The 23,104-nt window shown below is 37.0% G+C and overlaps 1 protein-coding gene across 4 annotated transcripts in view; it reads left to right on the top strand.

The window, feature by feature from the left end:
* Positions 1 to 23,104, top strand: part of LOC140843613 (RNA ligase 1-like) — a 107,642-nt gene that overhangs the window by 38,913 nt on the left and 45,625 nt on the right. For 2 of the 4 annotated variants that reach the window (XM_073213524.1, XM_073213526.1), the window contains 2 exons: positions 2,536 to 2,640; positions 3,573 to 16,587. The exons of the other annotated variants lie outside the window; for them this stretch is intronic. In XM_073213524.1, the coding sequence (XP_073069625.1) occupies positions 8,261 to 9,712 (1,452 nt within the window). In that variant the 5' untranslated portion in view covers positions 2,536 to 2,640; positions 3,573 to 8,260 and the 3' untranslated portion in view covers positions 9,713 to 16,587. Of the gene's footprint in view, positions 1 to 2,535; positions 2,641 to 3,572; positions 16,588 to 23,104 lie in introns of those variants that run through there. 4 annotated transcript variants of the gene reach the window in all.

Genomic DNA, 23,104 nt, shown 5'->3' with positions numbered 1-23,104 from the left:
AGAAGAGAAGTTGGGTAACAGTGAAGGTCAGTTGGACCATCCAGAAATTCCATGGGGATGCAAACTATAGACATGAGTAAATTATGTAAGTAATGAACCTCACCAGGACAGCGGTTGGGTTTGGGTTCCTTGTTAACATTGCCTTTAATGTAGGAACTATTCATGGGCCTGCTGTAAGAAGGTGCATTCAACGAGACAGGTTTGACAGCATCTCTCTGAGCATGGATATAGGATGCATTTTCAACATTTCTGTTTTTATAATTGCGATGGTCCCTCATTTTATTTTGGGAATTTGGTGCCTGTACCGCTGTAAAAGAAAGGGAGAAGGGAGTGAAAGAAAAAAAAAAGCTGATTTCATACCCATAATTAACACATTGCATTTTTAAGTGCTTAACAGCACAATGGGAGACAATATAAGCTAAAAAGACTAAGTTTATTGAAGTTGGGTTGACATCTAAAATAACATCGCACAGTCATGATTAGTTTTTCAGGTAGAAAATACCATTTCACATTTAATCTCTTTTCAAATTATCAAAATACCAAATACAAAAGAAACTTTACCTCTCTGCATTCCTGGGCCAGGAAAGTTCTTTGGTTCATCATAAATCCATTTCCTTTTTTTCACACCTTTAAAATCAGGCTTCCTCACTGGCTGGATATCATACACTTAAAGAAGACACAAATTTTTACAGTTTTTTAAGAGATGCTTTCATCTGAAAACTACTGGAGGTGATAATTACATGTCAAGCAAGAGAAAAAAAATAATGCATCACCCTAACACTTTTTTTTGGTAGAACAAAGGGTGATTTATTTTAAGTACGAAAAAAAACTATCTTGGAAATTGATTGATGAGAAAACTTCCAATAAGTAGTATTCCTTAGAGGAAAAAATACTTTTCTCCAAAGTAAAGAATGGATTCTTTTAAAAGAACATACAATTACATTCCCAATGTTGTTTTTGAGTAGTTTTAGAATTGTTATTTTGAACACTACTTAAGAAATTGACTTAAGGCAAAATACCTCTAGTGAATTTTACCTTATTGTTTTGAGATCTTAAGAATTTGGGTGTATGGATAGTTTGGTGAAACAAAACTGAAGAGTCAGGTTCTGTATCTGTTAAGATCACTATATCATTCATATTTTACTTGCATTATTTACATCAAAAAATATATGTACATGCCCAATTTTCCATGAATTTCTAAGGTACAGCTTTACAGAGAATCTTAAACAATGGTAGAGAGGGGCATTCTTTGTTATTTCTTTGTGTGGAGATCATGAACATTCCCAAGTAACTACTGTGCCGAGAAAATGAACATCAAGTTCTCAATGTGATGACATTAGCTCACTGCAGTGGACTCACCAATCTGTCTTTGCCCTAGTTCTCTACTTCAGCATATGTGTTAAACCTTCAGTGATGCTAGGGTTCACTGCCTCTTCTCCAAATATCATACTCCACCCTTACTCTCAAGCTCCCACTCCTAGGATTTGGAAACTATATTTTTAACAAGTAAGCTGAACTTCTGGGAGTAAACCATCGTGGGCCTTCCCTTCAGTTCCTAACTGGGATCCAAGAATATTACAGGGGTTCAATAAAATGAAAGAGGGGAAAGAAGGAAAAAAGAGAGGAAATGAAGAAAGATTCATTATTCTTAATTATGTCAAGAGAAGTGGCTCAGAGTACTTAATGGCAAGGAGAAGCCAAATCCAGAAAAATAATCCAAAACCTAATAAAAACCTGCCAATATAACCCGCTATGGGTTACATTTAAAGTGCTATACTAATGAATCTTCTGAAAAGCTGGCATATTATTAATGTTAACACCTAAATTAAACTAGTGGGAAAGTATGTAATTTACTAGGACCTACGTCATAATTCATTGTCAGAGTTAGTAGAAGAATACTGGGTTTTTAATTCTTAATCCTGAATAATTTCCAAACCTTCCTTTTTTCTTTCTTTTTAAAAATTCTATTTAAAATAAGCAAAACAAATCCATGGTAAGACAAATATATACATATCTATATATATCTAAGGCCAAAAATTATAGAGCTAATGTCTCACTTGAAGAGGGATCCACTCTGCACTTCACACTGACATTCTCAGTAGCATTTAACACATGCATTGTAGGTACTGGTTGGGTAGTTAGGGAACACTGGGTCAGGATTGTCCTTGTTATCTTTCAAAGCAAATGAAGAAAATAAAATGTCAAAATTAGTAGAAGTGTTTCAGTAGGAATTTCACTTTCAAACATATGATGGGTGCACCTCTTTAAAAAATATGTATGTATATTACTTTTTACCATGTATCCCTGAAATTCCCTAATTACCACATTAAGTCCCCAAAGCTTGTCATTAACAAAACATTAAAAATTCGGAAATACAGCCATTATCTTCAATATGTAAATTATATATTTCTGGCAATATTTTTAATCCCTCCAAAGTGTTAAAAGATGATCAATTTAACATCAAATGGTCTGATTTAAATTAAAGTTCCAGAAATATTTAAAATGTAACAACTTTCACATATTCTATGCTTACAGCTGGGCTATCCAACAAAGCTTTCTACAATGATGGAAATATTCTAAACCCGTGCTCTCTGAAGTGATTGCCACTAGTCGCATGTGGATGCTGACACTTGGAATTTGGTTAGTGCAAACTGAAGAGCTGAACTTTTCAATTCTACTTCATTTCGATTAGCTTAAATTTACACAGCCACACGTGGATTGTGGCTATCATTATTGGTGTAGTAAGAGTTTTTGTTTTTATTTTTCCTTTTGATGGTTTGGGCAGACTTTCCCATCTCTGAATGAGAAAGAAGAAGAGAGATTTACAAGTAATTTTCCATAAGAATAATTTGGACACAAGTGCCTTAATCTATTCTTGAGGACGTTTATTTAACAGTGGAGAAAATAGTAGGTGAAATGGTTAATATTTGAATGGAGAGTATGTGAAGCCATCCTGCCATCCAATTATAGGACTGGTATACTTTTAGTCTGTGACTAAGCTGCCCAGTAGAGAGGTACCAGCTGGGATTTTGTAAGCATAGTAAGAGCAGTATAGAACTATAGAAGATGTATTTTATTATCAGAACTCTTGATTAATAATACACCAAAGCTAGTAATAATTATAAATGGGGATGTCATGAGATTAATACTCTTCACAGTATTAAAAAAAAAAGCTTTCTAAGAAAATTCAATCATACTGAGTATTTGAAGTTGGAAAAGAAACCAAAGTTAGGACTTGGTATTACCATTTGAGAGAACTAAGAACTGCAGAGCTAGCAAGACTCATATGGAGTCCAACAGTCCAGTATTTCAGATAAGGACATGAGCTAAAAAAAGTCCCATTGTCAAACAATTAGGGACAGAGTCAGGGAACCTTAGGGCTCTTAACTCCTATATAGTGCATTTAGTAGTAATATATTTTTATTTATTACCTTGCCTCTTGTATTGGTTTCTAAAGCAGTCTAACTTTATGAATAACTTGTCTATTCAAATGACAAATGGATTAAAATTATAGAATGATTAATTACCTTTAGTATCTGAACGTTTTGACATGGTAATTTCTTTCTTTTCAGGTAAAGCTTTATTTTTGTCTACTCCAAGCACTATGATCCTCTGTCGGACATGGCAGTCACCTCCTAGGACAACACCTTACTGTCAGTGGCAGTGATGGCAGTAAGTTGTAAAAAACCATCTTTCAACACAGGATTATCCACCCCCTACAATATCCCTTTTACCCACTTTTGTCAAACACTTCTCAGTGATAGCATCCCCATCTCTATTCATATCATACATCTTTAGATTAATACATGTGCAAATTTGAATATGAATATTCAATATGTACACTTGTATACAGATAATTTGCAAGAAAATTTATAGTCAGCACATTTTCCTTTAATGTATAGCAATCTTTATTTCCACTTCTTCCACCCTTTAGAGATACAGTAAATATAATTTATCTTCCATATAATATCTTCAGAAATAGGAAAGTCATTTTTTATCTTCCTTAAAGGTCTTCTATTTTTCAGAATAAAAATCTGTAGTTGCTTTAAATATTACTTATACACTAAATTTTCAGATCCTTCACCATACAAGTTACCCTTCCTAACATGAAATATGTTTCAAGTAGCCTTCTTTAAAAGTGACACCAAATATGGACTACACTATACAGAAATCAGTGGAACTGCTATAATAATAGTTCCCGTTCATGGAGCATTTTTCTATTTGTCAGAGACTCTGTTGAGTACTTTAAATGACTTACCACATTTCATTATCTTCCTATACTACTAATAATTCAGTGTGAATTTACCTTAGCTATTTGGTAGCTGACAGATGTTACTGCCTCATTTGAAACTCTGTGGCCAACAAAAAATACTTTTTTCTTCACCATCTCTATCATGTCGGCTCTTTCCCAATTTTAAGAAAACCCGCCATGAATATCTTGAAACTAAATAAAATGTAAGACTTTATGTTCATCCTTGTGTGAGTTTACCTTGTTAAATTTGACTCATTGTTCCAGCATATTAACTTCCAGTCATCTCTAAATTTTAAATACATGTCCCCATTCATCCATTCAGTTGTTTAAACATAAAATCATTTATCCTACAAATATGTATGGCATGTACATCATGTACCAGATAGTCTACTGCAGGGATTCATTTACACCAATTGATTATATACAGTTCTTGGCCCCAAGGAGCTTACTCAAAGCCAGCAATAAAAATGTCAAAACGATTTTGAAGAAACTAAGTTAAGTTATGAGAGAGAAAATTCAAACTCATTTTTTAATATGATGATATATTCAGAATCAGCCAGTAATAAATTAACTTACCTCCATTTTCAAAAGCAGCAAGGTCAGTCCTTGGTTTTCCATCCAATGATGCTTTCATCTCCCCTTGCTTTTCACATAGACTAAATTTTTTTGGAACTGTAAGACCATCCCCTAGAAGTTTTTTAAGAAAGAAAAAATCATCCTGGAAACTACTACACACTTACATAAGTTTGTGATAGAATTCATGATTATAGTAAAATCCTAAAAGTTAATACAAGTGTTGTTTGCATGGTGATATGATGAAAAAAGTTGATTTATAAATACATAAATTTTAGGCAAATGTTTTAATTATCAGGAAAGCAGCAAGCAAATTTATTTGCATGTGTGGATAATTTATCAAATGGCAATTTAGAAATTCAAGCCTTCTAACACTATAGTTTGTACATAATACATTTAGTCTATTTGATTTGTTTTTCACATAATGAATTGTGAGACTTCTTTTGTTTTTATTTATATACCATGAAAATAAAATGAGTAAAAACTATTTGTGTCTACTACCGACTAAAATGCTAATTGAACTGTGGTAATTAAATAAGTCTCACCATATTTCTTATATGTCTCTAGATAATTTTCTTATTAAATAAACTATTAAAAGGAGAATAAAAGAGAAATGAAATTCTAATACCACATGTTATTCTGGATTGGATTCTAAACCAGAAAACTCTACATCTATTACACAGGGAGAATTGCTTCCAAAGAAATATGTAATCATAAAAGCAAATTATTTACAGAATTTTACTGCATGGAATGTAGTGTCACCATGTGTTTATGAAGGCTCCTCATTCTGTGGCATCTCTGGGAAAGCATAATTATATTAATAGCAGCTTTTCATGTTAAAGTTAAGGTCATCTGAGAAAAGCACTTCATTCTCACTCTCAATTCTGATGTCTTGTCATTTCACTCTAGTGTACATCTTACTAAATAATTCACAGCCTATTGGACTGAGTATCCTTCACAAATCACCTTGAAGCACTGCCTTGTCATCCCTTACCTTCTTGCAATTCACTGCATTTTCCAAAGGCTTTTCTAATTCTTTTTCTGCTGTAGAAGTTAGGCTTTTTGATGATGAAATATCTGGAGAAGTACAAAATCTGTAGTATTCACCTAATCTCCCAAAAGAAAAGTGATGGCTAGTATATCTGTCACATCAAATATTAGAAAAATCCACAAATGTTTGATTTCTTACCAGATTTATAACATATCTCCTTTATTGCTCTTTGTTCTTCAATTTCTTTAGGGGTCATTGTCCGTAAACTAGATGCATCTATAGGATATATTTTTAAATTAAATTGTTCCAAAGCCAAATAATCTGAAAATTTATAAACCATAACGAAAAATGCCAAATATTGTTTTCATGGATGGATTACTGGGGTTTTTTTTAATCTTTAAAATCAGTAATTTGCATACTGGCAAATGTTTCTGATTGCTGTTTTTCATGTATTAGAATCAGTTGAGAGAAATGAAATGCCTAATCACACATTATGCATCTGAGATGAGAAGCAGGAGGGATAGACTCACACGCTGAGATCATGTTCTTTGGAGGAGGGTGTGGGTTTGGGGATGCGGAGCTACAGCAGTAACATAAAGGAATGAGTAGTTCTGTGTATTACTGAGCACAGAGGCTGTGGTGGTCTGGAGCCCACAGGATGTGTTCAAGGGCAGGAAGGAAGAATCTACTTTTCAGCGTGTTTCTCTTGTTTGTATGCATCTACTGGCACCACAGTTTTGTGATAGTATGGGAAGAATAGGATGCACTAGGCTGCAGAAGACCTGGGTTCTAATGCTGTTTATAATCTGGCAAGGTTTCCTTGGGATAATACAGATGGTAGCCTTTATAAACTATAAAATACTCCATGCATATCTAGAACTTCCAGGATTAAATATGAGACAGATGTAAGCATATATCAGACAGAAGGATATGTCAATATTTACATATAAATAAAAGATACATAAATCACTGTTATCAATGTTCAGTTACATATAAATAAAAGAGGTTATTAGTATCCCTATAAACAACTGTACATATTTAAACATGAGATCTGTCTCCCAGCTATTCTACAAAAACCTTCCAGTCCAAAAGAGCATAAGCATGTGTAGACATAGAACAAATTAGAACATAATGATTTTAATATACTTTATAAAATTGAAACCATTTTCACACCCAAATGTGCCTTATATATCATGAACCTCTAACAGTTAAACAAATGCATGAAATATTGTGAGGTCTTTTAATGCGCATTGTAAATCTGAGAAAAGGCTTATTAACCATTTTGTTCATCATCTTCCTCTTCCTCCTCAAAGTTAATTTTTATAACTAAAGGATGGTGAATGGGTAGTGATATATTCCTCTGAGGTTTCAGGGGTTCCTGACTCTGGGTTCGGGGTGGAATTCCTTGCTGAGTTTCTTTCTGTAGTCTAATACCTACGAAGAAAATGTAACATTTCAGGCTTTTCAAGATACATATTATGCACATGTTCAATGATCAACCATTGTTCTCCTGATTAGCTACATAACTTGTTAAAAAAAAGATGTGTCTCCTTATTTCTGGAAAGGTTATTAAACAAACTTACAAAAAGTATCAACAATTTGCTAGTTTGTAGGCTTTAGATGGTAATTACAACCATAATTTAGTATACTAAATTTTTTATATAAATGCAAAGTGATATTACTGTATTCTTACATTAGATCTGTGGGATAAAAATAACTAGTTGCATTACAACAAATTAAAAAAGACAAATTTACATAAGGCATAGCTTATAATGGTAGAATATGTATGTCCAACAAAGGAAAAATAATCTAATAGTTCTCATTTTCTGTGGCTTGGGGGATGATTTCTTGAAAGTAAGAAGAATGATATTTTAAAATTCTTCTATTAGCTACACTGCAGATTGGCCAAAGTCCTAGATTATACTTAAATGTTCTACAACCTGTTGGCAGCCGCGCTCAGAAAATAGCGCCCAATGCAGGGCAGCCGGAAGGCCCCGAACTTCCTAATGACAAATCATCCCACACCACTAAACTACATGCTAATTGCGCCTTGGCATAAGGACCAATGAGACCCACCAAATGGTTATGCTAATAAGGCATATGGAGCCGCACCAACCAGGTAGAGCATGAGAACTATATAAGCAAGCCTCTCCTTCCCCTCTGGGTCCTGCCCAACTCATTTGTTTCACAAAGAGCTGAAGAATAAAGCTTTCTGCAGAAGAATCCTGCTGTTGTTGCGTGCTGTTCTTGCCGGCGAGGACGGGGCGCGCGACAAGTGGTGCCGAAACCCGGGAACCAGAACATCACCGGCACAGGGAGGACCCTTCAGACATCTGGAGAGGATTCAGAACTGCAGGTCAGAAGAAAGCCCGGAGGGGTAAGTTCCGAGAGGCCCCTGCTTTTTAGGATGATGGTTGATGGTTCTCTGTAAATAAGGAGGCACCATGGGGAATGCACCGTCATTAGTCACGGCGCTGCAGACAGCTCTCAAAGAGCGAAACTTGAAGGTCTCCAGCAAAGTCTTAGGATCTTTTGTGAAGGAGATAGACCGTGTGGCCCCCTGGTTCATTTGTTCAGGGTCCCTCTCAATCCCGAGCTGGGACAAACTGGGGAAAGATCTTGATAGAGAGGAGGAGGAGGGTAGCCTGAGGGGAGGCACCAGGCCCCTCTGGAAACTGATTAGAGCTTGTCTGCAAGATGAGAGATGTGAAAAGGTAATAAAAGAAGGTCAGAGAGCATTGACAGATATCCAAGAGAGCATGTCAGAAACGGAACGGGAAACAGAGAGCGCGCGCGGCCGAAAAAAGGCCACAAAAACGAAAGTAAAGAAACCCCAGAGTGAGGGAGAAAGCCCGCCTAGGGCAAAAGCGAAAGAGCCCCGAGAAGCGAGTGACGATCGCCTCGGAGAAAATAGTAAATACCCCTGGAAAGAGTTGAGGGACCTCCAACTCTCCAATAGGGAATCTGAGGAGGAATTAACGTCCGCAGAGGAAGGAGAAGAAAATAAAACCGCAGAGTGTAGAAGTAAGGGAACCAGCAAAGTTGAAAAGCGGACCAAGGAAAAAATGAAAGTAGGGTGTCCCCCGACGCCCGTTGCCCCGCCACCTTACGTGAGTGGCGCACTCTCCTTTTGCCACCCAGATACTCTTCAGGCAATTAGACAGATGTTTCCTGTATTTGAGGATAATGGCGTACGCTCTCACCAGCCCCTGAGCCATAAACAAGTTAAGGAGTTAGCAGAATCCATTCGGGCTTATGGAGTCAGTGCTAACTATACCATAGCACAAGTTGAGAGATTAACAGAGACAGCCATGACACCCGCAGACTGGCAATATGTAACTAAGGCATGCCTTTCTAGTATGGGGCAATACATAGAATGGAAGGCATTGTGGCATGATATCAGCATGACCCAGGCACGCGCAAACGCGGCCGAAGGACAGCCTGCGTGGTCATATGATATGCTGACGAGCCAAGGACAGTGGGTAGCCAACCAGACCGCCTTCCCCTTACAGGTATACGCACAAATAAACACGTGCGCCGCCAAGGCATGGAAAGCCCTCACCAACAAAGGAGAAGTATCAGGCAATTTGACAAAAATTATTCAGGGGCTGAGCGAGCCATTTTCTGACTTTGTCGCTCGTATGATGGAGGCCGCAGGCAGAATATTTAGAGATCAGGAACAAGCAATGCCCCTAGTGGAGCAATTAGTATTTGAACAATGTACCAAGGAATGCAGACAGGCGATAACACCCTGGAAACAAAAAGGGATACATGCCTGGTTGAAAGCCTGTAGAGAAATAGGAGGGCCACTCACCAATGCGGGCCTAGCCGCAGCCATATTACAGAGCCACAAACAAGCCAGGATCACTAACAGAAGTATTAAATGCTTTCACTAATCTGTCACGAGACCTGTCCCAGTATCTTTCAGGAAACTGGTCCCAAGACTTCGATGGGACACTAGAAGAGCTGCGGTGAGAAATTATCCACATCAACTCCACCCGTCTAGATATCTCCGTAGCGGAAGGACTCTCTTCCTGGTTCCTCAGAGCTCTCTCCCACGTCAAGGAGTGGGCGGGCATGGCTGGGATGGGCGTGTTCCTGCTTGGAGGTCTCATGCTCTTACTCTGGTTGTTATGCAGACTCCGCAACCAACATAAGCAGGACAAGGTGATCCTTGCTCAAGCCCTAATGGCGATAGACGTTGGCGCCTCTCCCCAAGTGTGGCTCAACATGCTTAAGAAGGAAGCTCGGCTTTAGCTTGAGGTAGCTCTTGCACCCTGAGCCCATGTGGCACTGCACCAGGCCCAAGTACCTCAATGCTTAATCACAGCTTTCTTTAAGAAACTCATGGTGCAAGAGGGTTGAGAAAAAGGGTCCAAACCCTTTGTACCAAGCGGTCCCAACGCCAGCCAGAGGATGCGAGGCAAAGCACTGCAAGAGGTCTTGGACCCCTCTGAGAGGCATGCCTGACTGCATAGGGGTAGATGCCCAGAACCCCTCTCCAAAAAGGGGGCATCAGGAAGTATGATGGAGGTCAGGCCTCTGTCTCCGCCTCTGCTGGCAAGTTCCGCCTTGAGCTTCTGTTAGACAAAAAAGGGGGAGATGTTGGCAGCCGCGCTCAGAAAATAGCGCCCAATGCAGGGCAGCCGGAAGGCCCCGAACTTCCTAATGACAAATCATCCCACACCACTAAACTACATGCTAATTGCGCCTTGGCATAAGGACCAATGAGACCCACCAAATGGTTATGCTAATAAGGCATATGGAGCCGCACCAACCAGGTAGAGCATGAGAACTATTATAAGCAAGCCTCTCCTTCCCCTCTGGGTCCTGCCCAACTCATTTGTTTCACAAAGAGCTGAAGAATAAAGCTTTCTGCAGAAGAATCCTGCTGTTGTTGCGTGCTGTTCTTGCCGGCGAGGACGGGGCGCGCGACAACAACCTTCAAAAACAACCTGCAAATAACAGGAAAAGCTAGAGAACAGTTGTGTCTTCTATTATTGCTAACTCAGCTCCCATTGTTTTCTAAACCAGTAGTTAACAAATCTGGCTAATTATCAGAACCAACTAAAGAAATTATTCAAAACATCTTTCAGGTCTCTGCTTCTGAACTACTGATTCAGCAGGTCTACATTAAAGCCTGGAAAGTCTGATACTATTTTCTTAAATGTTTTAAGTAATTATGAAATCAGCCAAGTTTAGAAACCACTGCCCCAAATCAATGATCATCTTAGCAGGGTCCTGGGTTATAGGAAGCCTTTGGTGAATATGCCATCTCAGTAATTTGAAATAAATCAACCCTATTCCAGATTCTCAATTTCCACACATTTTTCCTTTAAAATTGGTTTGCTTGAGAACAGACCTGAGTTCACAAAAGCCTTTCCTCCAATATACAAAAAAAAAGTCCTACCCTTCACACATGCCAAAATTTACTAAAGTACATTGACCAAAAAAGAAATCTTCCTTTACTCCTTAATCAAACTTCCATGAACCTGTAGGGCTTTCTCCAGTATCTTGATTTATATGACATTTCTACCCGTAGAAAATCATGATATGGTAGGCAGAACAGTGGCCCCCAAACACGTCTATGTCCTAATCCCTGGAACCTGTCTCTATACTAGGTTCTGTGAGAAAGAGAAATTAAGGATGCAGATGTATTTAAGGTGCAGCTATCTTAAAATTGGCAGGTTATCCTGGATAATTCAGGTAGGCCCAATCAAAAGGGTCCTTAAAAGTGGAAAAGAAAAACAGAGGAAGAAAGCCAGGAAAAGAGATGTAACAATTGAAGCTAGGTCAGAGTGATGCAGTGTCAGAAGGCAGTTTACTACTCATTGCTGACTCCGAAGGTAGAGGAAGGGGGCGTGAACCAAGAACACAGACGTTCTCTAGAAACTAGAGAAGGCAAGGAAACAGACTCTCTCCCAGAGTCTCCAGAAGGAATATAGCCCTTAATTTTAATCCAGACAAATCTGCACTGAATTTCTAAGCTATAGAACTACAAGACAATAAACTTGAGGTGTTGAATCCACTTGGTTAGTGATAATTTATTACAGCAGTGACAGAAAATGAATTCACATGGTATTAGAAATAGTGGTATTCATGTTGGAATGTTCTGAATTCAAATACACTGTCATAGTTAAGAATTTTTGTTGAAAAATTTGCTTCTATTTCTGAACTATTGTTAAAGAATATATTACTCTTGAAGGAAAGTCTCATGCATCAATGACACGAGAGCACTAATAGGAAACTCTGAAAGGAAGACATGGTTTTAAACAAACCTTTTTAGCCATTCTCGGTGTTTTCCAATAATTATCATCAGTTGCAAAGAAAAGCTGCACTAAATATTTGAAGCAATAAATGTGAGTCACATTTTTTAAAAGCTTTATTGAGATACAATTTGTGTACAATTCACTCATTTAAGTGTTCGGTTGAAAAGTTTTAGTACATTCATAGAAACCCAAACCCTTCATGTCTTCCCAATGTCCCCAGCCCTACACAAGCACTAATATACTTAGTTTCTATGGATTTGCCTATTCTGGATATTTCATATAAGTGGAATCATACAGTATGTGGTCTTTTGTACATGATTTTTTCCATTTACCATAGTATTTTCAAGCTCTATCCATGCTGTCATCTATAATAATACTTCATCCCATTTTCTAGTCAAATATACCACAATTTATCCATTCATCACAGGATAATACTTAGGTTGTTTCCACTTTATGGGCTGCTATAATGTAGATACAAACATTTGTGTTCAAGCTTTTGTGTGAATGTATGTTTTGCACCTCAGAGGTATACACCCAGGAGTGGAATAGCTTGGACATATGGTGACTCTATGTAGCCTTTTGAGGAACTGCCAGGCTCTTTTCCAAAGAAGCTGTACCGTCCTACCTGCAATGTATGAAGATTCTAATTTCTCCACGCCCTTATCAACACTTGTTCTCCTTTTGATTAAATCATCCCAGGGAATATGAAATGGTGTCTCATTGTGGTTTTAACTTACATTTATGTAATATTAATGACAATGAGCATCATTTTATGAGTTTACTGGCCATTTATATATATTTGAGAAATGTCAATTCAGATTCTTGCCCATTTTTTTTTCATAACAACAGTCTTTTTATTGATTAATTGCTGATAGAGCTCTATAATATATATTCCTACATTTTTTTTTGAGAGGGCATCTCTCATATTTATTGATCAAATGGTTGTTAACAATAAAATTCAGTATAGGAGGGTCAATGCTCAATGTACAATCATTAATCCATCTCAAGTCTAATTCTCGTCAGTCTCCAATCTTCTGAAGCATAACGAACAAATTCTTACATGGTGAACAAATTCTTACATAGTGAATAAATTCTTACATGGTGAACAGTACAAGTCTTGCCCATTTTTAAATGTAATTGTCTTTATATTACGTCTATCACAGTGGTTCTCAGAGATGTTTTTGCCACTGCCACAGTAGGACATATTTGGCAATGGCTAAATGTAGTTTTGTCTGGGAAGATGCTAATGGCATCTTGTAGGTGGAGGCCAAAGATCCTTCTAAACATCCTGCAATATGCACAACAAAGAAATATCCAGCCCCAAATGTCAATAGTGCCAACACAAACCTGTTCCATCAGGTTTTCTGTGAATCATTGTGCCCTTTAATCCCCTTCTCCCTCCCCACATGCTCTCCCTAACCCTTTCCCTTTGGTAATGACTAGGCCCTTCTCAGTGTCTGTGAGTCTACTGCAATTTTGTTCCTTTTGTTTTGCTTTGCAGTTATTTGGTATTTGTCTTTCTCTACATGGCTTATTTCACTGAGCATAATATCCTCCAGCTCCATCCATATTGTTGCAAATGGTAGGATTTGTTTCTTTCTTATGGCTGAATAGTATTCCATGGTGTATATGTACCACCTCTTCTTTATCCATTCATCTACTGATGGACACTTAGGTTGCTTCCATATCTTGGCTATTGCAAATAGTGCAGCAATAAACATAGGGGTGCATATGTCTTTTCAGATCAGGGAACTTGTTTTCTTTGGGTAAATTCTGAGGAGTGGAATTACTGGGTTAAATGGTATTTCTATTTTTAGTTCTTTGAGGAACCTCCATATTGATTTCCACAACAGTGGAACCAATTTACATTCATACCAACAGTGTAGGAGGGTTCCCGTTTCTCCACATCCTAATCAGAATTTGTTGTTTCTTGTCTGTTGGATGTTGGCCATCCTAACTGGTGTCAGGCAATATCTCATTGTGGTTTTAACTTGCATTTCCCTGATAATTAGCAATGTGGAACATCTTTTCATATGCCTGTTGGCCATCTGAATTTCTTCTTTGGAGAAGTGTCTGTTCATCTTCTCTGCCCATTTTTTTAATGGGGTTATTTGTTTCTTGGTTGTTGAGGCACTTGAGTTCTTTATATATTTTGGATGTTAACCCCTTATGGGATAAATCATTTACGAATATATTCTCCCATATTGTAGAAGCCTTTTTGTTCTGCTGATGGTGTCCTTTGCTGTATAGAAGCATTTTAGTTTGACGTAATCCCATTTGTTCATTTTTGCTTTTGTTTCCCTTGCCTGAGGAGAATTGTTCAGGAAAAAGCTGCCATGTTTATATTCAAGAGACTTTTGCCTATGTTTTCTTCTATGAGTTTTATGGTTTCATGACTTAATTCAGGTTTTTGATCCATTTAGAGTTTACTTTTGTGTATAGAGTTAGTCAATAATCCAGTTTCATTCTCTTAACATGTAGCTGTCCAGTTTTGCCAATGCCATTTGTTAAAGAGGCTGTCATTTCCCCATTGTATATCTATGGCTCTTTTATCATATATTAATGGATCATAAGTGTGGGTTTATATCTGGGCTCTCTATTCTGTTCCATTGATCTATGGGTCTGTTCTTGTGCCAGTACCAAATTGTCTTGATTACTGTGGCTTTGTAGTAGAGCTTGAAGTTCGGGAGCATATCCCCCCAGCTTTATTCTTCCTTCTCAGGATTGCTTTGGCTCTTCAGGGCCTTTTGTGGTTCCATATGAATTTTAGAACTATTTGTCCTAGTTCATTGAAGAATGCTATTGGTTTTTTGATAGGGTATTACATTGAATCTGTACATTGCTTTAGGCAGAATGGGACAATATTAATTCTTCCTATCCATAAGTATGGGCTGCATTTCCATTTAATGTTGTCTTCTTTAATTTCTCTCATGAGTGTCTTGTTTTCAGGATATAATAAGTCTTTCATCTCCTTGGTTAGGTTTATTCCTAGGTATTTTATTCTTTTTGATGCAATTATAAATGGAGTTATTTTCCTGATTTTTCTTTCTGCTAGTTCATCGTTAGTACATAGGAATGCAACAGATTTCTGCATATTGATTTTGTATCCTGCAACTTTGCTGAATTCAGTTACTAGTTCTAATAGGTTTTTGGTGGATTCTTTAGAGTTTTCTATGTACAATATCATGTTGTCTGCAAATAGTGACAGTTTAACTTCTTCCTTACCAAACTGAATGCCTTTGATCTCTTTGTGTCGTCTGATTGCTGTGGCTAGGACCTCCAGTAGTATGTTGAATAAAAGTGATGAGAGTGGGCACCCTTGTTTTGTTCCCAATCTTAGAGGAAAAGGTTAAAGCTTTTAGCCATTAAATATGCTGGCTGTGGGTTTGTTGTATATGGCCTTTATCATGTTGAGGTATGTACCCCCATATCTATTTTGTTAAGTTATCATGAATCAATAATTGAATTTTTTAAATGATTTTTCACCATCTTTTGACATGATATGTGATTTTTGACTTTTTTTTTATGTGATGTATGATACTGATTGATTTTTGAATATTGTACCATCCTTGCATCCCTGGAATAAATCTCACTTGGTCATGATGGATGATCTTTTTGATGTATTTTTTAATTCAGTTTGCTAATGTTTTGTTGAGGATTTTTGCATCTATGTTCTTCAGGGATATTGGTCTGAAATTTCATTTTTTTGTGGTATCTTTGCCTGGTTTTGGTATTAGAGTGATGTTGGCCTCATAGAATGAGTTTAGAAGTATTCCCTCCTCTTCTACTTTTTGGAATACTTTAAGAAGGGTTTGATAAAATTCAGCTGTGAAGCCATCTGGTTCTGGAATTTTGTTCTTAGGTAGTTTTTGATTACCAATTTGATTTAATTGCTTTTAATTGGTAGGTTCTCTGTTTTTTTTTATTTTATTTATTTTTCTTCAAATATTGAGTGTAAATCTTTTATTAGGATCATATCACCACATAAGAAAATAACTTTTCATTCTGTGGCTTATCTTTTTATCCTGTTAATGGTGTTTGGTGAATGGAAATATTTATTTTAATATATCCAAATTTACTCATTCTTTCTTTAATAATTTTTTATGTCCTTATTACCTTCTGAAACCTTTAAAAATTAGGCTTAATATACCTAGAATTGGTTTTTAGATACAGTATAAGAGTAGTCCATTTTTCCCTCCTTAACTGAAAAGGCCATCCTTTACTCGTTGCTCAACTATGCTACCTGTTACAAATCAAGTATTCATCTCTGCAAGGATATTTTTCAGCTTTTCATTGTGTTCCACCTGTCAATTTGTTTAGTCATTGTCCTAAAGCCTATCACTTTTTAGGCTTTCATATCTTATTGAACAAGTCCTATCATTTTATTGTTTTTGAAGCAGTCTTGACTATTCTTGGTTCTGCATTTCCATACAAATTTTAGGACCTGTTTGAATTTTTATTGAGATTATTTTTCTTATATTTATTTACATAGATGATGAGTATCAAACCACTATGGCAATTCAAATGTCATTGGAATGAAATTTTTATTGTTAAATTTCAGTAATGAAAAAAGGTCAAGTACATCCTTTACAACTATTTAAATTTATGATGAGTTTAGTTAGTGAAAAATATTTTATGGAATAGTTCATTAAAAATAAAGACCACTGCTTATTATACTTTATGATTCAGTACATATCAGAAGGAAAAATTGATAGTATAGGAAAGATAGCACATTTAATGACCAGAAACTACACAGTTAGAAATATGGAATAAGAAATTCAGGTGAATTACTTGGTAATAAAGTAATGCCAAAAAAACCTTCATTCAAATAGTGGTTAAGTTTACCTCTGTAATGGTTCAAACGATGGTGTGCTGAGAACTTCGGTACTTATCGTTATGCCTTTGTTGATCTGCAGTAACTTTCCCTTAACAGCCCAGAGACTGAAGGGTTTGCATTTTAAGGAACAACGGTAATGTACTTCCCATGAATTTTACAGAAATGGATAGCTTTGGTCACCTTTATTTTTCTACCCAAAGTGTAGCTTCATGATGCTGTCATCAACTGCAGTGTGTTCAGATATATCACATCTAACTTTATGAAAAAGGTATTTTTTTTCTTTTGGTATCATTAATCTACAGTTACATGAGGAACATTATGTTTACTAGACTCCCCCTATCATCAAGTCCCCCCACAATCCCCATTACAGTCACTGTCCATTAGTGTAATAAGATGCTATAGAATCACTACTTGTCTTCTCTGTGTTGTACAGCCCTCCCCATGCCCCCTCTACATTATTTCTGCTAACAGTAATGCCGTCCCCACTTTTTTTTCCCCTTCTCCCTCCCTTCCCACCCATCTTCCCCAGTCCCTTTCCCTTTGGTAACTGTTAGTTCATTCTTGTGTTCTGTGAGTCTGCTGCTGTTTTGTTCCTTTAGTTTTTTCTTTGTTCTTATACTCCACATATGAGTGAAATCATTTGGTACTTGTCTTTCTCCGCCTGGTTGATTTCACTGAGCCTAATACCCTCTAGCTCCATCCATGTTGTTGCAAATGGTAGGATTTGTTTTCTTCGAAAAAGGTATTTTTTTATATTATGAAGTAAACATGATTATTTTTGCTTGCCACAATGTTATCCCTTCCCTTATTTTAGGTAAAGGACATAAGCTTTCCTTTAGAGAATCACCTTTTTCCCATCTTCAAGCTATTTGAGTGAGGCTGACGTCTTAGCCCCAAGACTAGCCATTCCCATGACCTAAACAGTTGTTAGGGATGAACATGTTTCCCTGCCTCACTAGATGAGGTTCAAAGTTAAGGCTTTAAATGGAAACAGATTTATTTCTTCTGAAGTTTACTTAGAATGATGATGATAATGATGAAAATACAAGTGCTTACTCTCTGCCAGGTACTCTTCTAAACTATTAATGTTGGATATCAATTCTTAAATACCTAAAACAATCCCATGACAGATATTTTCACTGCCTATTATGCAGATGAAGAATCTGGGCCACAGACATTAAGTTTCCCAAGGTTACAGTGACAAGTATGTGGCAAACTGAGATTTTTAACCCCAGTCTGACACAGAGTTAGTTCTCCATCTTTACTTATCCTGCCTCTAGGACCTACATCAGAGGCTTCTGGGGCAACCTTAGTGCATGAAGAATGTTGTCTAGCCTGGAGCCAAGCAATGGCAAAGGAAACCCTGGATCCAGCCTGGTCTGACATCAGCTCTGTCCCTAATCTCTTCAGTTACATGAGCCAATAACTTCCAGTTTTCCCTTAAATCAGATTGGCTTTCTCTTAAGATCAGTGGTATGCTGGGGTGGGGTCAGACCAATATATGGGAACAGATTGCTAAATTTTCAGGCATTTTGTAAACCAATTGATGTTAAATTTGTAGCGAAATCGTCTATGGCAAAGTATTTCCTCCGTGGAAACTTACAAATGCAGCCTTTTTTCTGTTTGTTTTTGGTAGAGTGGACATGGGTAGGAGAGCCAGTTTTAAACATTTAACAGGGCACCACTGCTTATAACCAAGACAGTCTTGTTTAGTACATATGATAGACCACTGTGTCATGCCCAGACGTTTCAAAAATGAAAAACTGCTGTCTGCTTTGTCAAATTTCAAAACAAATTATTTTCAGATAGATGTCTTGTATGCTGTCAAATGCAATGTTTCTTGCTATAAATCCCTTCCATAGCTAGACCATAAATGCAGAGGTAAAACATATAAGTTATCAGAATCTTTTGCATGAACAATTCAATTATTTTTAACTAAGTTAGTTGTTTTTAATCATACTCTCTGGGATTTGGGCACTATCCTTTCCATTGCTTGAAAGTGTAAAAAGTGCTTATTTTTGTATAATTTGTAGAGGAGAGTTTTCAATTCTTTTCAATCAATTATCATTAATTTGTTAAGAGCACGCATGTGTCATGGTTCGTCTAGGACATGAGAAACATGCATAGATTTTTAAATATACTGATTTCATCTTCTTTGTAGTTTTATTGACAAACTAATTTAACTGGGAGTAAACAAGCAAAAAATTCCCACTGAAGGTAGATTCTGCAAAGTAACTGTCCTGAACACTTTAAAACATCAATGACATGGAAGGAAAAAAAATACAGGGAACTATAGATATTAAAGAGAGATGACAACTAACTGCAGCAAATGATACCTAATTGAATCCTGGATTGGCAAACAAAACACAACAAACAACTATAAGGCTACACTGTGCAACACATGATCCTGGAAACTTGATAGCTTGATAGAAATTCAGTATCTCAGGCCCCAGCCTTGACATGCTAAATCAGACTGCAATTTCACTAGATCTCCAGGTGATCCCTGTGAATATTAAATTTGGAGAAGTACTGCTATAATGATCATGATTGACAACTAGGGAAATTTGAGCATAGACTGGATCTTAGACATTAGTATTGTATCATTGTTAACTTTCCTGTATATGAGGGTCATATGTGTAGTGTAGTTTTGGAGCTGCATTTAGGGATGAAGTGTCAGGATATTTTTAACTGACAAATAGTTCAAGAAAAAATGGTATATGCATATATATGAATTTGTACATTATATGAACATATATGTGTACAATAAAGGAAAAAGAAAGCAAATGACAAAATGTTTATTGGCAAATCTGTTGATGAGGATGTGGATAGGTGGTCATTGAACTATTCTTGTAACTTTTCTGTAGGTTAAAATTTTTTTGAAATGAAAAGTTGGAGGAGAAAAAGTACACTGATGTCTGAGCTCCAGCATTCATCAATGTAACTGGTGGCCTTGGTGGTGATCAGGAGCTGTTTTGGGTTTTTTAATTTTATTTCTTTGTTATTGTTAGTTATTGTTGTGTTTTTAAGCTCCTTAGGTGATTCTAATTGGGAGGCAGAATTGAGGACCTCTGGATTGGGTGAACACCAGATGGAGTACTGGGGCCTCTGGGCTTCAGATGATTAAGGGAACAAGTTCCACTGATGTATGGCCAGAAATAAATGGAGAAAATAAAGAGAAAGAAAGAGAAAACTTTGTTTGGGAATACACTTAACTCAGAAGTGCGATAAGTTGTCTATTGTTTACTGGAAGCTAAAAGGAAAAAGAGAGTCTTCTATGAAATGTAAAGGACCTTAGTAGGTCCAAAAGAAAAATATAGGGCAGTGTGGAATAAAATTCCCTCGGAGGAAGCCAAGTTAGAAGGTCTCGTGGGCAGACCCATTCAAATGACCAGAAGGACTGGAGTACTCTTGAAATGCAATATCTGTGTTTTTGAGAGACAGTTTTAGAGTCAGACAGAACTGTGTTTGAATGCATGTGCAGCCACTTAATGAGATGTGCTATCCTGCCTAAAATATTTAGTTTCTCTAGGCCTCTGCTTCCTCATTTATTGTGGGTTTTCTTTTTATTAAGGTATAATTGATATACACTCTATGAAGGTTTCACAAGTAAAACAGTGTGGTTATTATATTCACACTTATTATCGAGTCTCCCCATGCCCCATTGCAGTCACTGTCCATCAGTGTAGTAAGATGCCACAGAGTCCCTACTTGTCTCTCTCTGTTACACTGTCTTCCCCATGACCCCACACACACCATATGCACTAATTATGATACCCCACAATCCCCTTCTCCCTCTCTTCCAACCCACCCTCCCCCATCCCTCCCCTTTGGTAACTGCTAGTCCCTTCTTGGAGTCTGTGAGTCTGCTGCTGTTTTGTTCCTTCAGTTTTGCTTCATTATTATACTCCACAAATGAGGGAAATCATTTGGTACTTGTCTTTCTCTGCCTGACTTATTTCACTGAGCGTAATACCCTCTAGCTCCATCCATGTTGTTGCAAATGGTAGGATTTGTTTCTTTCTTATGGCTGAAAAGTATTCCATTGTGTGTATGTACCACATCTTATTGATCCATTCTTCTACTGACGGACACGTAGGTTGCTTCTATATCTTGGCTATTGTAAATAGTGCTGCAATAAACATAGGGGTGCATATGTCTTTTTGAATCTTAGAGGTTGTGTTTCTGTTTTTAGTTTGTTGAGGAACCTCTATATTGATTCCCACAGTGGTTGAACTAGTTTACATTACCACCAGCAGTGTAGGAGGGTTCCCCTTTCTCTGCATACTCACCAGCATTTAATGTTCCTAACTGGTGTGAGGTGATAATCGCATTGTGGTTTTAATTTGCATTTCTCTGATAATTAGTGATGTGGAGCATCTTTTCATGAACCTGTTGTCCATCTGAATTTCTTCTTTGGAGAAGTGTCTGTTCATATCCTCCACCCATTTTTTGATCGGGTTATTTGCTTTTGGGCTGTTGAGGAGTGTGAGTTCTTTATATATTTTGGATGTTAACCCCTTGTCGGATATGTCATTTACAGATATATTCTCCCATACTGTAGGATGCCTTTTTGTTCTGCTGCTGGTGTCCTTTGCTGTACAGAAGCTTTTTAGCATCATGTAGTCCCATTTGTTCATTTTTTATTTTGTTTCCCTTGCCTGAGGATATGCGTTCAGGAAAAAGTTGCTTATGTTTATATTCAAGAGATTTTTGCCTATGTTTTCTTCTATATTGTGGGGTTTTAAGTGTATCTATTTTACAGTTTTCTGTGATGATTTAAATTAAATTAGGCATGGTAAGTGTCCAGCATAGTCCTTTCACACAGAAAACACTTAATGTAAGAGATTATTTGAAAACACTGAATATGAGATTTTCTCATTTCTCACAGCCCTACTTCATTTTTTTTTGAAGGTATTCTCTACCTGCTATTTATTTTATTTATTTATATATATATATGTATATATATATTTTTTTTGAGAGGGCATCTCTCATATTTATTGATCAAGTGGTTGTTAACAACAATAAAATTCTGTATAGGGGACTCAATGCACAATCATTAATCAACCCCAAGCCTATTTCTCAACAGTCTCCAATCTTCTGAAGCATAATGAACAAGTTCTTACATGGTGAACAAGTTCTTAAATAGTGAATAAGTTTTTACATGGTGAACAGTGCAAGGGCAATCATATCACAGAAACTTTCAGTTTTGATCACGCATTATGAACTATAAACAATCAGGTCAAATATGAATATTCCTTTGATATTTATACTTGATTAATATGTGAATCCCACATTTCTCCCTTATTATTATTATTATTATTATTATTAATAAAATGCTGAAGTGGTAGGTAGATGCAAGATAAAGGTAGAAAACATAGTTTAGTGCTGTAAGAGGGCAAATGTAGATGATCAGGTGTGTGCCTATGGACTAAGTATTAATCCAAGCTAGACAAGGGCAACAAAACATCCACGGATGCAGAAGATTTCTCTCAAAACAGGGGGGGTGGGGTTCTAAGCCTCACCTCTGTTGATCCCCAATTTCTCACCTGATAGCCCCCCTGTGACTGTGTCTGTCTTAGGTTGTTCCTCCCTTGAGGAATCTTACCCGTCTCTGGCTATCCAGTCATCTTCCGGGGCCATACAGGGAAATGTAAAGTTGGTAAGTGAGAGAGAAGCAATGTTGTTTGAAAAGGTTAGCTTTTTACTTCTTTGCAGATTTATGCCCTGTGGCTTCTATGCCCAGCATTTATCTTGAGGTGTCTTTACCACTTGGAAGAATTATGATACTCGGTAATTTCATTATGAGGCATGAATTCTACTTAAGGGTTGTAATTAGGAAGGAAGAAGAAAAGCTAGAAGTAGCAGACAGAAGAAAACATGGGAAGATTGATTATTTCTTTGCCATCTTCTTGTAGAGTAACATAAGCATGTATAGGTTTTAAACTACTAATTAAATTGCACACACACATTAACATAATAGGAGTACAGCTACATAACCAAAGCAGACCTACAATTACCAGCCATCTCCAGTGAAACCAAGAAAACCAGTTAGGCACCCTAGGCATTTGTGAAAACTTATCAATGATATGATGGATATTGTCTAACTGAATTTGAATAGTTTGAGAAAAATCAGACAAATTAAAACAACACATTCCTCGGAACTGTTCACATCCCATATGTTC

The sequence above is a fragment of the Manis javanica genome, chromosome 10 (genome assembly GCF_040802235.1).
Source record: "Manis javanica isolate MJ-LG chromosome 10, MJ_LKY, whole genome shotgun sequence".
Classification (NCBI taxonomy): Eukaryota; Metazoa; Chordata; class Mammalia; order Pholidota; family Manidae; genus Manis; species Manis javanica.
The sequence above is the reverse complement of the archived record's forward strand: the minus strand, read 5'-3'. Positions and strand labels throughout refer to the sequence as shown.